This window comes from Nerophis lumbriciformis, linkage group LG05 (genome assembly GCF_033978685.3).
Source record: "Nerophis lumbriciformis linkage group LG05, RoL_Nlum_v2.1, whole genome shotgun sequence".
Taxonomy (NCBI): domain Eukaryota; kingdom Metazoa; phylum Chordata; class Actinopteri; order Syngnathiformes; family Syngnathidae; genus Nerophis; species Nerophis lumbriciformis.
In genome coordinates this window covers 25,569,107-25,587,649 of record NC_084552.2, presented here as the reverse complement: position 1 = coordinate 25,587,649, position 18,543 = coordinate 25,569,107, and the positions used below count along the sequence as shown (strand labels likewise).

At 39.8% G+C, this 18,543-nt stretch overlaps 1 protein-coding gene across 2 annotated transcripts in view; it reads right to left on the bottom strand.

Annotated features, from left to right (window-relative positions):
• arap2 (ArfGAP with RhoGAP domain, ankyrin repeat and PH domain 2) overlaps positions 1 to 18,543 on the bottom strand; it is a 321,200-nt gene that overhangs the window by 285,511 nt on the left and 17,146 nt on the right. For both annotated transcript variants that reach the window (XM_061961001.1, XM_061961002.1), the window contains exon 7: positions 18,472 to 18,541. In XM_061961001.1, coding sequence (XP_061816985.1) covers positions 18,472 to 18,541 — 70 coding nt within the window. The remainder of the gene's footprint in view (positions 1 to 18,471; positions 18,542 to 18,543) is intronic.

Sequence of the window (18,543 nt, the reverse complement as noted above, 5' to 3'; positions counted from 1 at the left end):
CCCTGGTTTATACACAGCACAAAGCAAAAAAAAATACTTTGTATGCAGTGTTATTTCATTTAAAAATTTCAAAAAATGTTTGCGGCTCCCATTGTTTTCTATAATTTGTGAAACTGGTCAAAATGGCTCTTTGACTGGTAAAGGTTGCCGACCCCTGGCCTATAACAATCCGGATGGTTCTTTTCCTCTTTGGTCCGGAGGACACAACGTCCACAGTTTCCAAAAACAATTTGAAATGTGGACTCGTCAGACCACAGAACACTTTTCCACTTTGTATCAGTCCATCTTAGATGAGCTCAGGCCCAGCGAAGCAAACGGCGTTTCTGGGTGTTGTTGATAAACGGTTTTCACCTTGCATAAGAGAGATTTAACTTGCACTTACAGATGTAGCGACCAACTGTAGTTACTGACAGTGGGTTTCTGAAGTGTTCCTGAGCCCATGTGGTGATATCCTTTACACACTGATGTCTCTTGTTGATGCAGTACAGCCTGAGGGATCGAAGGTCACGGGCTTAGCTGCTTACGTGCAGTGATTTCTCCAGATTCTCTGAACCCTTTGATGATATTACGGACCGTAGATGGTGAAATCCCCTAAATTCCTTGCAATAGCTGGTTGAGAAAGGTTTTTCTTAAACTGTTCAACAATTTGCTCACGCATTTGTTGACAAAGTGGTGACCCTCACCCCATCCTTGTGGCACCCACCTGTTCCCAATTTGCCTGTTCACCTGTGGCATGTTCCAAATAAGTGTTTGATGAGCATTCCTCAACTTTATCAGTATTTATTGCCACCTTTCCCAACTTCTTTGTCACATGTTGCTGGCATCAAATTCTAAAGTTAATGATTATTTGCAAAAAAAAAATGTTTATCAGTTTGAACATCAAATATGTTGTCTTTGTAGCATATTCAACTGAATATGGGTTGAAAATTATTTGCAAATCATTGTATTCCGTTTATATTTACATCATAACACAATTTCCCAACTCATATGGAAACGGGGTTTGTACTTTCTATAGTTCAAGACTTATGGTAATTTGAAAACATCACTGCACATCATAATGGCAGCTACAGTTTCCATCTTAAAAGGTATAAAAAAAATATTTGGGAATGTCCGGCGGGTCAGACTGAAAAGCTTAACGGGCCACATGCAGCAGCCCCCCGGGCCTTAATTTGCCCAGGTCTGCTATAGAGTCTATAAAATAGATTATAGGAGACTCACTCGTTAGCTAAAGAGAGGCCTTAAAGGGGAACATTATCACAATTTCAGAAGGGTTAAAACCATTAAAAATCAGTTCCCAGTGGCTTATTATATTTTTCGAAAAAAAATTCAAAATTTTACCCATCACGCAATATCCCTAAAAAAAGCTTCAAAGTACCTGATTTTAACCATCGTTATATACACTCGTCCATTTTCCTGTGACGTCACATAATGATGCCAACACAAACAAACATGGCACATAGAACAGCAAGCTATAGTGACATTAGCTCGGATTCAGACTCGGATTTCAGCGGCTTAAGCGATTCAACAGATTACGCATGTATTGAAACGGATGGTTGTAGTGTGGAGGTAGTTGAACCGTATACAAGCGAAACCGACAAACGACACGACAGCCAGCGACACGGGAGAAAGAGAGGACGAATTCGGCGATCGCCTTCTAACCAACGATTGGTATGTGTTTGTTTGGCATTAAAGGAAACTAACAACTATGAACTAGGTTTACAGCATATGAAATACATTTGGCAACAACATGCACTTTGAGAGTGCAGACAACCCAATTTTCATCAATTAATATATTCTGTAGACATACCCTCATGTCAGCAGGCCAGGGAAGCTAGGGTCGATATTCTTCTCTTGATCAGCTTGGGATGGTGTGAGCCAAGACATCCAGGGGGTTTAGCTCGCTCGTCTGCGGGAACAAACTGCCGCCATTGCTTGCAGTGCTACCGAGGTCCTTTGTCCCTGAATTGCTCACACACTCCGGCAGATTCAATGGGGGTCTGGCGGCAGATTTCTTTGACTTTATCGTTGGAAATGCATCTGCTTTAAGTGTCGCAGAATATCCACACATTCTTGCCATCTCTGTCGTAGCATAGCTTTCGTCGGTAAAGTGTGCGGAACAAACGTCCAATTTCTTGCCACTTTCGCATCTTTGGGCCACTGATGCAACTTGAATCCGTCCCTGTTCGTGTAGTTACACCCTCCGACAACACACCGACGAGGCATGATGTCTCCAAGGTACGGAAAACAGTCGAAAAAACGGAAAATAACAGAGCTGATTTGACTCGGTGTTTGAGAAAATGGCGGATTGCTTCCCGATGTGACGTCACGTTGTGACGTCATCGCTCCGAGAGCGAATATTAGAAAGGCGTTTAATTCGCCAAAATTCACCCATTTAGAGTTCGGAAACCGAAAAAAAATATATATGGTCTTTTTTCTGCAACATCAAGGTATATATTGACGCTTACATAGGTCTGGTGATAATATTCCCCTTTAATTGGAGCATATAAAATAGTAGCGCTATGACTTAAACATATGAATTTGATGTCAATAATACAGCGCATGAAGAAAAAAGTAAAAAGTTGTAAATATGACGCTGCATTGGCACAAAACACTGGCATCATATCGAAGCAAAAATCTGAAATATTTAAAACAAAAAGGGTCGTGCGTGTCTTTCCTGAGGCTCCACACAAAGTGTTGTTTGGGTAAAGTGAGGTTTGGCGTACTTTTCCGTGTTTTCCCCGTCATGTAAAGCATCCAAACAAGCAAGGATGGGACACTTTTTACTACTTTTTACCTGACGTCGGCAATTTAAGTGCTGTCATTTGGAGGTGTGAACAAGAACAAGAAATGTGGATATGAGGGCATCGTTTCCAATCAGCATCCAAGCCGTGATGGGACAAAGAAATGCCCTTAAAGCTGCAGGAATAAGGCAATGTTCTCCCCATCAGGGGAACGCTGCATTATGTCGCTGCCATGGTGTGAAAACGACACAGATTGCATTATTCATGCTCTTGCTGTCATTATCATTGCAAAGTAACAGAAAAATGTTCTCTCACTTCAACACCATGGACCTGACTGTGGGTTGTTTGCAGCACATAGGAGGAAATAATGCAAAGAAGAAGGCCGTGAACTTTTGACTCCCTCTTGCCATTCCTTAATTAAGCTGCTGACCTTGCCATGCACAAAGGAAAAAAATCCCAGCAGCCAAAAACATCAGCTGGAAGAGTCAGAGGGGAGTTATAAAAAGGAAAAAAAACGGAGAGAAATTAGGTCCACGTGAAAGCCCAAGGAGAGGGAGATGATGCAAAAAGAGACATCATGATATGAAGCTGCCTCACATATATTACATCAGAGGTGTCCAAACTTTTTTCCACCAAGGGACACTTGTTGAAAAGTCAAAGCATTGTTTTTATTTTGTGAGAAAAATTATATGTTTAAAAAACAAAACTTGGTGTCAGCTTTGTGTTGAAGGTGACAAAGGGTATTATTTGGGCTGCAACAATAACGGATTAAATTAGATTATATATATTTTATTTTTTTTAAAAGCTTTGCTCTATATCAGGGGTGGCAAACTGCGTGGTCGGTAGTAGTGGGTTTCAGTAGGCCTTTAAGTCCCATCTTAAAACTCATTAGTATACGCTAGCCTTTAAATAGACCCCCCTTTTAGACCAGTTGATCTGCCGTCTCTTTTCTGTTCTTCCCCCCTCTCCTGCGTGGAGAGTTTATCAGGTGACCACAGATGAGACGCTAGCTGTTCAAAGTCGGGACCCCGGGTGGACCACTCATCTCTGCATCAGTTGGTGACGTCTCTGTGCTGCTGACTTGTCTCCACTCTAGCTGATCCCCTGCTGGCCCCACTATGGACTGGACTCTCACACTATTAACTAGATCCACTCGACGTCCATTGCACCGGTCGCCACATCTGCGGTCCCCTCCAAAGTTTCTCATTGTATCCCAATGGGTTGACTTTTTTCTTACCCTGATGTGGGATCTGAGCCGAGGATGTCGTGGCTTGTGCAGCCCTTTGAGACACTTGTGATTAAAGGCTATATCAATAAACTTTGATAGATTTGATTGATTGATTGATAATCATTCGACAGATGGTCAAAGACTTACGGACGATTTCAGTTTGAAATTGCAAAGACGTTCTGTTTTTTCCAAGCAATCATGCTTAAATGTGACACACATGTGCTTTTCATTCTCCAAAATGTGCGCACCGGGTGTTGTGGTGATTCGGCCAGCAAAGTTACAGTGGGTGTTTTGTAGAACTGTGTGAGAAATTTCAAGTCAATAAGTGGTCAAAAGACTAGTCTAAAAAATAATAGTGGAGAAAAACGGTGTTTCCACAAATGATCCCCCTTTTGTGTGCAGTACAAAAGGCGAGCAGAGGGGCGTCGCAATGAGCTCTGTAGCTGATCATTACAGCCGCACCAGTATGCTTTAACACTAATTAATTGTCTCCATTTCGGTTTGGGGGTCAGGCAGGAGAAAGTTGTTTAATTGCGACTTGTGCATCTATAAATACTCGAGGGGAAAACTGATGAAAAGAGGAGGTCAGGCAAAAGACGAGAGGACAAAAGAAGCAATGACGTCTAACTATCTGAGGTAACACACACCTGACTCACCTTCGTCCTCCTAGCCCTCTCGTCTAGGTTCTTTTTTCTTTTCTTTTTTTGTCATCATCTTGACACATTTCTGTCTTTATTTTCTGCCTAAGAAAGTCAAAACAAGCCCTATAAACTTCACGGAGCAATTAAGGCAGAACCACTGGAGTTGAAGCACACAACAATGGAGGCACCATGTGGATAGGAGAAACAAGGAAAACAAGACACCGGGAGCTTGGGAGGTTTGAGTCCATTTGCAATGGAGCCATGAGGACACCAACTGGCGGATGTGAAAAGCTCACTTGGTTTTTTTATGCTCTACTTACTGCATATATGTGTAGCCTTCTTTAGCACAAAGCTACACAACGCATTGACTTACTGCTCTAAATCTCACCTAGGACGAGCAAACAATATGTAGTCACGAGCATAATTCTGTTCTATAAACTATGCTATGCTCTCACAACACTAGGTTTGATTCCCAAACTGTAGTACCAGTACCACTGGATATCCTTCCATCCCATCCATTTTCTACCGCTTGTCCCTTTCGGGGTCGCAGGTGCTAGAGCCTATTCACTATTATTTTATTACAATCTAAATTATAATAGAGCCATTATTAGTATTATTATTATGATTACACTATCATGTATTTTTATTTGCTATTATTTTTAAACATACCAGCAGATTGCAGATTTTATTTCAACTGAGTCAGAGCTTTTTTTCCTGTCACTCACACACACACAACCTAGTGAAAAAGAGACCCCTGGGGGGGGAAAAGGGTTGCAAAGGTTAGCAAACAACAGAGGAGTAGTTTTGATTCTAATTTGAAAAAAAACAATGTGGATTTTGATTCAAATAAAACATGCATCAATTTTCTACCGCTTGTCCCTTTCGGGATCGCGGGTGCTAGAGCCTATTCACTATTATTTTATTAAAATCTAAATTATAATAGAGCCATTATTAGTATTATTATTATTATGATTACACTATTATTTATTTTATTTGCTATTATTTTTATACATACCAGCAGATTGCAGATTTTGTTTCAACTGAGTCAGAGCTTTTTTTCCTGTCACTCACACACACAAAACCTCGTGAAAAAGAGACCCCTAGGAGGGGAAAAGGGTTGCAAAGGTTAGCGAACAACAGAGGAGTAGTTTTGATTCTAATTTTACAAAAACAATGTGGATTTTGATTCAAATAAAACATCCATCCATCCATCAATTTAGTACCGCTTGTCCCTTTCGGGATCGCGGGTGCTAGAGCCTATTCACTATTATTTTATTAAAATATAAATTATAATAGAGCCATTATTAGTATTATTATTATTATGATTACACTATTATTTTATTTGCTATTATTTTTATACATACCAGCAGATTGCAGATTTTATTTCAACTGAGTCTGAGCTTTTTTTCCTGTCACTCACACACATAAAACCTTGTGAAAAAGAGACCCCTAAGAGGGGAAAAAGGTTGCAAAGGTTAGCGAACAACAGAGGAGTAGTTTTGATTCTAATTTAAAAAAAACAATCTGGATTTTGATTCAAATAAAACATCCATCCATCCATCCATTTTCTACCGCTTGTCCCTTTCGGGATCGCGGGTGCTAGAGCCTATTCACTATTATTTTATTAAAATCAAAATTATAATAGAGCCATTATTAGTATTAGTATTATGATTACACTCTTATTTATTTTATTTTCTATTATTTTTATACATACCAGCAGATTGCAGATTTTATTTCAACTGAGTCAGAGCTTTTTTTTCCTGTCACTCACACACACAAAACATAGTGAAAAAGAGACCCCCTAGGAGGGGAAAAAGGTTGCAAAGGTTAGCGAACAACAGAGAAGCAGTTTTGATTCTAATTTAAAAAAAAACAATGCAGATTTTGATTAAAATAAAACATCCATCCATCTATCAATTTTCTACCGCTTGTCCCTTTCGGGGTCGCGGGTGCTAGAGCCTATTCACTATTATTTCATTAAAATCTAAATTACAATAGAGCCATTATTAGTATTATTATTATGATTACACTATTATTTATTTTATTTGCTATTATTTTTATACATACCAGCAGATTGCAGATTTTATTTCAACTGAGTCCGAGCTTTTTTTCCTGTCACTCACACACATAAAACCTTGTGAAAAACAGACCGCCTAGGAGGGGAAAAAGGTTGCAAAGGTTAACGAACAACAGAGGAGTAGTTTTGATTCTAATTTTAAAAAACAATGTGGATTTTGATTCAAATAAAACATCCATTCATCCATCAATTTTCTACCGCTTGTCCCTTTCGAAATCGCGGGTGCTAGAGCCTATTCACTATTATTTCATTAAAATATAAATTATAATAGAGCCATTATTAGTATTATTATTATGATTACACTATTATTTATTTTATTTGCTATTATTTTTCTACATACCAGCAAATTGCAGATTTTATTTAAACTGAGTCAGAGCTTTTTTCCCTGTCACTCACACACACACACAACCTAGTGAAAAAGAGACCCCGAGGAGGGAGAAAAGGTTGCAAAGGTTAGCGAACAACAGAGGAGTAGTTTTGATTCTAATTTAAAAAAAACAATGTGGATTTTGATTCAAATAAAACATCCATCCATCCATCAATTTTCTACCGCTTGTCCCTTTCGGGGTCGCGGGTGCTAGAGCCTATTCACTATTATTTTATTATAATCTAAATTTTAATAGAGCCATTATTAGTATTATTATTATGATTACACTATTATTTATTTTATTTGCTATTATTTTTATACATACCAGCAGATTGCAGATTTTATTTCAACTGAGTCAGAGCTTTTTTCCCTGTCACTCACACACGCAAAACCTTGTGAAAAAGAGACCCCGAGGAGGGGAAAAAGGTTGCAAAGGTTAGCGAACAACAGAGGAGTAGTTTTGATTCTAATTTTAAAAAACAATGTGGATTTTGTTTCAAATAAAACATCCATTCATCCATCAATTTTCTACCGCTTGTCCCTTTCGGGGTCGCGGGTGCTAGAGCCTATTCACTATTATTTTATTAAAATCTAAATTATAATAGAGCCATTATTAGTATTAGTATTATGATTACACTATTATTTATTTTTATTTACTATTATTTTTTATACATACCAGCAGATTGCAGATTTTATTTTAACTGAGTCTGAGCTTTTTTTCCTGTCACTCACACACATAAAACCTTGTGAAAAACAGACCCCCTAGGAGGGGGAAAAGGTTGCAAAGGTTAGCAAACAACAGAGGAGTAGTTTTGATTCTAATTTCAAAAAACAATGTGGATTTTGATTCAAATAAAACATCCATCCATCCATCAATTTTCTACCGCTTGTCTCTTTCGGGATCGCGGGTGCTAGAACCTATTCACTATTATTTTATTAAAATCTAAATTATAATAGAGCCATTATTAGTATTATTATTATGATTACACTATTATTTTATTTGCTATTATTTTTTCTACATACCAGCAAATTGCAGATTTTATTTAAACTGAGTCAGAGCTTTTTTCCCTGTCACTCACACACACACACAACCTAGTGAAAAAGAGACCCCGAGGAGGGGAAAAAGGTTGCAAAGGTTAGCGAACAACAGAGGAGTAGTTTTGATTCTAATTTAAAAAAAACAATGTGGATTTTGATTCAAATAAAACATCCATCCATCCATCAATTTTCTACCGCTTGTCCCTTTCGAGGTCGCGGGTGCTAGAGCCTATTCACTGTTATTTTATTATAATCTAAATTTCAATAGAGCCATTATTAGTATTATTATTATGATTACACTATTATTTATTTTATTTGCTATTATTTTTATACATACCAACAGATTGCAGATTTTATTTCAACTGAGTCAGAGCTTTTTTACCTGTCACTCACACACACAAAACTTAGTGAAAAAGAGACCCCGAGGAGGGGAAAAGGGTTGCAAAGGTTAGCGAACAACAGAGGAGTAGTTTTGATTGTAATTTTAAAAAGACTATGTGGATTTTGATTAAAATAAAACATCCATCCATCCATTCATCCATCAATTTTCTACAGCTTGTCCCTTTCGGGGTCGTGGGTGCAATAGCCTATTCACTATTGTTTTATTAAAATCTAAATTTTAATAGAGCCATTATTAATATTATTATTATGATTATACTATTATTTATTTGATTTGCTATTATTTGTATACATACCAGCAGATTTCAGATTTCATTTCAACTGAGTCAGAGCTTTTTTTCCTGTCACTCACACACACAAAACCTTGTGAAAAAGAGACCCCCTAGGAGGGGGAAAAGGGTTGCAAAGGTTAGCGAACAACAGAGGAGTAGTTTTGATTGTAATTTTTAAAAAAACTATGTGGATTTTGATTAAAATAAAACATCCATCTATCCATCAATTTTGTACTGCTTGTCCCTTTTGGGATCGCGGGTGCTAGAGCCTATTCACTATTATTTTATTACAATCTAAATTATAATAGAGCCATTATTAGTATTATTATTATTATGATTACACTATTATTTATTTCATTTGCTATTATTTTTATACATACCAGCAGATTGCAGATTTTATTTCAACTGAGTCTGAGCTTTTTTTCCTGTCACTCACACACACACAACCTAGTGAAAAAGAGACCCTGGGGGGGGGAAAGGTTGCAAAGGTTAGCGAACAACAGAGGAGTAGTTTTGATTCTAATTTAAAAAAAACAATGTGGATTTTGATTCAAATAAAACATGCATCAATTTTCTACCGCTTGTCCCTTTCGGGATCGCGGGTGCTAGAGCCTATTCACTATTATTTTATTAAAATCTAAATTATAATAGAGCCATTATTAGAATTATTATTATGATTACACTATCATTTATTTTTATTTGCTATTATTTTTATACATACCAGCAGATTGCAGATTTTATTTCAACTGAGTCAGAGCTTTTTTTCCTGTCACTCACACACACAAAACCTTGTGAAAAAGAGACCCCTAGGAGGGGAAAAAGGTTGCAAAGGTTAGCGAACAACAGAGGAGTAGTTTTGATTTTAATTTTTAAAAAACAATGTGGATTTTGATTCAAATAAAACATCCATTCATCCATCAATTTTCTACCGCTTGTCCCGTTCTGGGTCGCGGGTGCTAGAGCCTATTCATTATTGTTTTATTCAAATCTAAATTACAATAGAGCCATTATTAGTATTATTATTATGATTACACTATTATTATTAATTTTATTTGCTATAATACATACCAGTAGATTGCAGATTTTATTTCAACTGAGTCAGAGCTTTTTTTCCTGTCACTCACACACACAAAACCTAGTGAAAAAGTGACCCCTGGGGGGGGAAACGGTTGTAAAGGTTATTTAGGAGTAGTTTTTGATTCTAATTTTAAAAAAAAACATTTTCTTGAAAAAGAAGGGTCAAGTATTCTATATTTATATGGGTCAATATGGTAATGAATATTGTGGCTTTGATTTATTTATTGATTGATTTATTCATTAATCAACATTGTTGTAAATGTACCAGAATTAGCCAAAAGGCTATTTTTAATATTTTGTTCCTGGACAGCATTTACAATAGTCTCCAAAAAAAGAAAAACAGTAAAAAGACTAGACCGTAAATTCAATTGAAAGAGCAGTAAAATACACATCATTTTAAAACTCCATGTAAAATAAACTATAATACAGACAGGTAAAATTCTCACAATGTCAACATTTAACGTAAAAAAAAATATATGGTGCTTTTTTTAATTGCCCCTGCGAACCTAGAGGGACACGCGGAAGAAAATGGATGGATGGAATTGCTGCATCATGGTACGTACCATGTTTATCATGGCATATCAACTTAATTTGATGTGTACCTAATGTTGTGTACATCTGAGCTTTGCAAGGAAAGTCCTCCCCCCTGGAGAATCATCCCTCCGCTTCGTTCTCATCCATCGCACAACACGACCCCAAGGACTCCCTTTAAAGACCCGCGGCGTTATCCCAAGTCGTTCCCCCCAGCCCTCCGTCGCCTCACCCCATCTTGACGAAATCGTGCGAAAAAGCGTGAATTGATGAGAGACGGACGGGCAGTTCCTTCTGGCAGGAACAAGTGAGACCGATGATCTCGCTTCTCTCCCACGCCACCTGGGCTACCCCGTAGATGACATCACCAGAGACCTTTTCAAGCCGCGACTGTTGTGATTAAGTGCGATTAGTTCTGTCTGGGGCTGACGGATCCCTGTTGGATTTCCGACTACAAAAGAGAGTTTTCCAGGTGTTAAAAGTTTGGGAGCGAGGACCAGCATGGGAATGCTTTTCCTGTAGGCAATAGCACACCATGACACTTCCTTCCTTACTGAGCTACACTAAAGCCTTGTTGCGTTCATTTCCAGAAATACAAGTCCATTTCTGTTGTTTCTAGTAAGATCTAAGAGTAAAATGTAGAAACTTTAAGGGTAATGCCACAATAACTATCTCTAAAAGAACATTGACATCGTGAGTGTCCATTTCTGTCTCTGGAGCTACAATTAGAGCGATGTACCGTGTTTTCCAAACTATAAGGCGCACTTAGAATCCTTTTTTTTCTTCAAAACTCGACAGTGCGCCTAATGTACGGAATAATTCTGGTTTTGCTTACCGACCTCTAAGCAATTTTATTTGGGACATGGTGTAATAATAAGTGTGACCAGTAGATGGCAGTCAAACATAAGAGGTACATATAGACTGCGCTATGATGGCAATATGATTCAAGTAAACAACACCAACATTTGAGACGTTCCATTAAAAATCTATCAAAATGTTTAGTACGACTTTGGTAAGCTATGAAGCCGCACCGCTTGATGTGAAGTGAAGTGAATTAGATTTATATAGCGCTTTTCTCTAGTGACTCAAAGCGCTTTACATTGCATTTGAAGTATCATGATTGATCAGCATCCATCACCTCTGCATGCGCTTGAAAAGGTTGCTACTGTTGTTGTTGGTGGTGGCTAGGGATGATACTCGAAACCAGTTTTCCCGGTTGTTCGATAAGAAAAGAACCGAGTCCTCGGACTCGAATCCCTTTTTGAGAACCGGTACTCGTTATCGAGACCACTGTAGTAAAGAAAAAGAGTTGGTTCTTGTGAGACATCACAAGAAATGACGTCACGAAGCTCAGTCATTAGGCGCAGATAGGGAAAGCAAGAAAAACAATGGACCGGAAAAAGCGCTCCAAGGTGTAATAAAGTTCAAAACAAAAGGTATAATCCAATGAATAACTTTACTGAGAGATTTGAGCAGGGTACCAACACATGACGAACACTTTTACGACCAACCGGAAACATAGCAACCAGGGTAGCAACGCACCTCCTTTACGGCAGCTGTCGCAACGTTCTTAAAGCAACCGCAGCACATACATATATATACAACATATATCTCCCTTTTTTAACTTTTTTTTTCTTTCCTTGTAAACAAAACAAAATCACACTGTATATGTGTTGTCTGTCTAATTATAAATAATGCAGACGAGGCGTGTTGGCTGAGTTCTTGACGTTTACTTTCACAGCGTGCTCATAACCTCATTCTTAGCTGCCAGGTGAGGACATGCAACAACACTTTTCGGGGCTACAATAAAGTGTATTTATTTTTTTAGCTTTAACTTTTCATTTTTTAGCATTGTAACCACATTTGCAAACAACTTTTCTCTTCATAGAATTTTCTTTCAATAAAGAAATAAAGTGCAAAAATGTCAAAGCATCATAACAAGCAGTTATGTCAAATAGCAGCAGAAGTGCACTTTTTGGAGAGCTGTATTATTTTAAGTTTTGTGCCCAAGGTACTGATTTTATTTAACACTATATTATTATTTATACACCTATAGTGATCACAGAGACAGGTTGTTTTTGTGTTACTGTATATATTTGTTTTTCTGAAAAATCCCACTTAATATACTTTGGGTAACAACAGTCAATATTTATTTATTTTATTTTAATTTTTTAGGGGGGTAACAGTCAATATCTATTTATTTATTAGATTTTATTTTTTTCTTATATAATAAAAGTGAGCTTTTGTTAAACCAAATATTGTGTGTTTTTTTCCATATACAACGACCTATATGGACTCGATAAGAGAATCGATAAGGAATCGGTTCGATAAGAGGATTCGATAATAGGCTCGAACTCCATAATTTCTTATCAAACATCATCCCTAGTGGTGGCACACTTGCAATACTGTTGTTTACATTCAACTCATCAGTGCTATTAATGCTGACTGAGCGGTTTGCTCGCAGTTGTTGAACTGGGTGAAACCTAGCCTGCCAGGTGCCAGGGTTGGGAGACGTCTGGCAGGTCTGTTCTTTCCCAAATAAGAAGTGACTGGGCAGTCGAACAGCACATGTTCTGTGGTTTCCTCACCTAAGCCGCACTTTTTGCAGGTGGTGTCTGCCGCTCTGCCGATTTTCTCTAGCAAGTATTTCAAGTCGTTTGTTGATTAGTACCTCTCGATCTTCATTCATTGCCCTCGGTCTGGCCTTGCTGAGGGGTCCACTGTGATGTGCCTGCCGAATCGCTGCTCTAGCTGCGTCATATTGCTATGGGGTGTTGTTTTGCTCGCAGGTTATCCAAAGTTTAGCGTCCTCGTTTCGCAGTCAATCTGACGATGCTAGTTTGCAAAGGGCCGCAGCTTGTCTTTGCACCTTCTTCACCACTTGGGCGGTGTGGGCAATGAGGGCTAACTACACGGAGAAGAAGCTGCCATCGATGACTGTTGTCTCTTGTGAATTTTCTGAAGGTATGCGACGTTGACGTTTTCACATTTGCAAGATTTTTCGTCAGTATTTTAGCCTAACTTTAGCTAGCGTGGCTAGCTCCCTAACGTTACAAACAAAGGTGAATATATTATTGTGGAGAGGGGCGTGGTTCACTCGTTCCCTGCGGGCGGGGTGTGTGCAGGGGCCGGCCATGAAGCGGCAGACAGGTGAGTGGATATCTCAGCTGGAACGAGTTATCTAATCACCTGTTCCTTTTATTAGCAGCGTCGGAGACCATGAGGGGGTGGTGTGGGCTGGAGAACACGAGAGCGACACCACGAGAGAGACGCTGAAAAGCGGAAAGAGACTTTGGGAGAAAGAAAATAAAATAATTGTAAACGCTGCATCGGAGGTTTGTGCCAGTTCCTGTGGTCCCAGACGAACCCGAACCTAGAGACATTGCTACAATTATATAACGTGTGCAGGAATTGGGGAATTTTCTCTGAGCTTCCCTGGGAGAGTCAGCATCTGAAACCCTTCGCTCTGAAGGGCTAGATTCATACCCCCTACCCCTTGATGCAAAGAGTCATTGGGACAGCTCTACCCTCACAGGAACGCGTAAAATGTAGGGATATGGATAAAACGTATGGCGAAGGGTTGTATTGGGACTGGCCCCTCGTCTTGATGAATCACTTTGCGAGTGCTGAATGATTATATTTGCACCTTCTCCTAAGTGGAATGCGCTGCTTGTTTTCCTCATTTTAGGAGACGCAATCCTCCAGGCTTTGTAGATCAGCTTTGTGCGTGCTAATCAGAGCAAACATTTAGCTCAGGCCCTAAGTCAGACCTGGACAAATTAAGGCCCGGGGGCCACATGCGGTTTCAGCTTTTCGATCTGGCCCGCCGGACATTACCAAATCATTTTTTTGGATCTTTAAAGGGGAAACTTATCACAATTTCAGAAGGGTTAAAACCATTAAAAATCAGTTCCCAGTGGCTTATTTTATTTTTCGAAGTTTTTTTCAAAATTTTACCCATCACGCAATATCCCTAAAAAAAGCTTCAAAGTGCCTGATTTTAACCACCCGTCCATTTTCCTGTGACGTCACACAGTGATGCCAATACAAACAAACATGGTGGATAGAACAGCAAGGTATAGCGACATTAGCTCGGATTCAGACTCGGATTTCAGCGGCTTAAGCGATTCAACAGATTACGCATGTATTGAAACGGATGGTTGTAGTGTGGAGGCAGGTAGCGAAAACGAAATTGAAGAAGAAACTGAAGCTATTGAGCCATATCGGTTTGAACCGTATGCAAGCGAAACCGACGAAAACGACACGACAGCCAGCGACACGGGAGAAAGCGAGGACGAATTCGGCGATCGCCTTCTAACCAACGATTGGTACGTGTTTGTTTGGCATTAAAGGAAACTAACAACTATGAACTAGGTTTACAGCATATGAAATACATTTGGCAACAACATGCACTTTGAGAGTGCAGACTGCCCATTTCAGGCACGCTAAGAACATATATTTTTCCACGATTTCAGCACTCAGGTTAACCATACCATAGACACAAAAATACTGCATTACACAAGACTACCCGAACGTACTCGAATGATTGAAAAAAATAAAAAATGTTAAGCTAAATTATTGGTAAACACAGTTTATGTATAATAATTTACGTAAAACCGCGAATAATGAATAAAGTTTTCATCAATTAATATATTCTGTAGACATACCCTCATCCGCTCTCTTTTCCTGAAAGCTAATCTGTCCAGTTTTGGAGTTGGTGTCAGCATCTGCTTTGAGTGTCGCAGGATATCCACACATTCTTGCCATCTCTGTCGTAGCATAGCTTTCGTCGGTAAAGTGTGCGGAACAAACGACTGACCATTTCGTCGGCTTTCCCCACAGCCTCGTATTTTGAACAAATTTCGTCCAATTTCTTGCCACTTTCGCATCTTTGGGCCACTGGTGCAACTTGAATCCGTCCCTGTTCGTGTTGTTACACCCTCCGACAACACACCGACGAAAGTAAGAAAATGGCGGATTGCTTCCCGATGTGACGTCACGTTGTGACATCATCGCTCCGAGAGCGAATAATAGAAAGGCGTTTAATTCGCCAAAATTCACCCATTTAGAGTTCGGAAATCGGTTAAAAAAATATATGGTCTTTTTTCTGCAACATCAAGGTATATATTGACGCTTACATAGGTCTGGTGATAATGTTCCCCTTTAAGATGGAAACTGTCTCTGCCATTATGATGTGCAGTGATGTTTTCAAATGACCGTAAGTCTTGAACTATACAAAGTATTTCAATGGTTGGAATCTGCACTTTTGCATGATCCATCCATCCATTTTCTACCGCTTATTCCCTTTGGGGTCGCGGGGGGCGCTGGAGCCTATCTCAGCTACAATCGGGCGGAAGGCGGGGTACACCCTGGACAAGTCGCCACCTCATCGCAGGGCCAACACAGATAGACAGACAACATTCACCCTCACATTCACACACTAGGGCCAATTTAGTGTTGCCAATCAACCTATCCCCAGGTGCATGTCTTTGGAGGTGGGAGGAAGCCGGAGTACCCGGATGGAACCCACGCAGTCACGGGGAGAACATGCAAACTCCACACAGAAAGATCCCGAGCCCGGGATTGAACCCAAGACTACTCAGGACCTTCGTATTGTGAGGCAGATGGACTAACCCCTCTTCCATTGTGCTGCCCACTTTTGCATGACATACTAGTTAATATGGTAATCTAATTAGTTACTATGGTAATCTACGTCACAGCAGTTCAGACGAGGCACTGAGCAGTGTGGGTTTGTTTCCACAGAGTGTTTCCAGAGCAGCCAGCCTGAAATGCGGGTGTCAGGGACAGACGCGGAAGGAGATTTTTACAACAAAGTTCGCAAAGCTTAGTGATATATCAGATGTATCAGATTGTAGGTGGGGGTTTTTTTTACCCTTCGCATTCATATTTCGCTGTGTTTGTTGCATTTTTGTTGCATTTCGCTTGATTGTAAAATATGTCAATCGAGAGGGGGTGTGACGTTCATATGTTGTCAATATTCAGTGTTTTATCGATCATAGTTAATATTGTAAATCGCACATTCTTTATTTTCATGTACATTCTGGGTGTCTCATTCCGTTAAAAAATAAAAAATTCCGTTCCGTTTTTTCAGGCGTTTTTAGCATTCAATCAGACATTATTGTGAGGTTTTGTATTAGTGATCCTAAAAACAGATATACACTCATGCACATAATCACGTTTCATCAAACATATATTAACGTTGTTGCCCTAAGGTAAACTGGGTATAACACATGGCACACTGACAAAGCTGAACATATAATTCTATAACAATCTACAAGGTTAATGTAGGTTGCTTCTCTTTCTCCCCCTCCATTATTCTGCATTCTTTCGTATCTCAAGTTATCATTACGTATATGTATTGTTGCATTTGGACAACTGTATTGTTGATAATAAAGGTAAAGTATTGGTATTGTTCTTTATCAATAGCGCTATTTCTATTGGTATTTGTATTGATCCATTTGTAGTGTAATAATGCTCATTGTCATTTCTGTATTCTTTTTTATTTTTCGCTAATTGCTTATTTGCTATTACTTTTACCATCATATTTGTACATGTCGTATTTGCTGATGTTGCTCTATTGTTGTTGTTGTTGTTGTTTGCTGTTGTTGTTTTTGTCTCTCTGTCTAATCCCCCTCTTGTCCCCACAATTTCCCCCTCTGTCTTCTTTTTTTTCTCTTTCTATCCCCTCCTGCTCCGGCCCGGCTGCACTAAATGATAATATAAGTATAAGTGCGGGGGGCACAGGTCCGGTGGCCATGGATGAAGTGCTGGCTGTCCAGAGTCGGATCCCAGGGTGGACCGCTCGCCTGTGCATCGGTTGGGAACATCTCTGCGCTGCTGACCCGTCTCCGCTCGGGATGGTGTCCTGCTGGCCCCACTATGGACTGGACTCTTACTATTATGTTGGATCCACTATGGACTAGACTCTCACAATATTATGTCAGACCCACTCGACATTCATTGCATTCGGTCTCCCCTAGAGGGGGGGGGGGGTTACCCACATATGCGGTCCTCTCCAAGGTTTCTCATAGTCATTCACATCGACGTCCCATTGGGGTGAGTTTTTCCTTGCCCTTATGTGGGCTTTGTACCGAGGATGTCGTTGTGGCTTGTGCAGCCCTTTGAGACACTTGTGATTTAGGGCTATATAAATAAACATTGATTGATTGATTGATTGAAATACATTTAATAAAGTCAAATACAAATAAGGCAACAAGAGAAGTATCCTACACTTCTCTTTTGTAAAGTAAATCTGAACAGCCGACATGGGCATCTACATCAACTATATGATTTGCCTGAGAAGCTGGACAGGACAAAAAAATAAAAAAATAAAAACAGATATACCCGCCTCAGACACATTTTTTTTCCTCTAAATATGGCCCCCGAGTCAAAATAATTGCCCAGGCCTGCCATTAGTGGTCAAAGTGAGCATCATTATTTAAGTAAAATCATGTATAATTCATTATCAAACAGCCTCTCTCCACTTATTCCCTGCTTCCCTGTCTATTTAGGAAAATAAACACCACAGCTATAATTAGAATATTTACTGTACACCGTACTTTTGTACCCTAAACAAAATAATGCACAATAAAGTGCTGACTCGCTCCCCAATGATTACCGCCTTGTTGATGGCAAAGCGTGTCCTGATAAATAAAGCAGGGTTGGGGCGGTGTAGTGAGAGTCGTGGTGCGTGAGCGGGCAAAGAGGAGTGTAATTAGCAAGTGATTAACGAGGCGCCATCAAACAGGTCGCACGTCATTGATTGTGATGTTCTGCTGCGGCAAAAACAAGCCTGCTTGTGCCTACAAAGACATTTGAGGGGATTAAATGCTTGTGTGTGTCGTCTTAGCGCTAACATTTCAAAGTAGATTTGAGCAAAACCGAAGCAGAAATGCCAAGCGCGTGACCTCACGTCCTCCCTGCCTCGCTGCTGTCAGTTGGGGAGATGCCAGCATTGACGCGTTGTACAGTGCGCCCAAAGATCACTATGTCCTTGCTCACTTTCACCAGCTCACCGAGCGAGCAATGGCGATGAGGCTGCGTATCGATTTCCCGCGCGCTCCCACGTGTGTTGGTTACCTTGTCGCTGTTGTAGTAGGCCAGGCTCTCGCCGTCGAACCGCACCCAGCGCCTTTGAAAGACGTGCTTCCT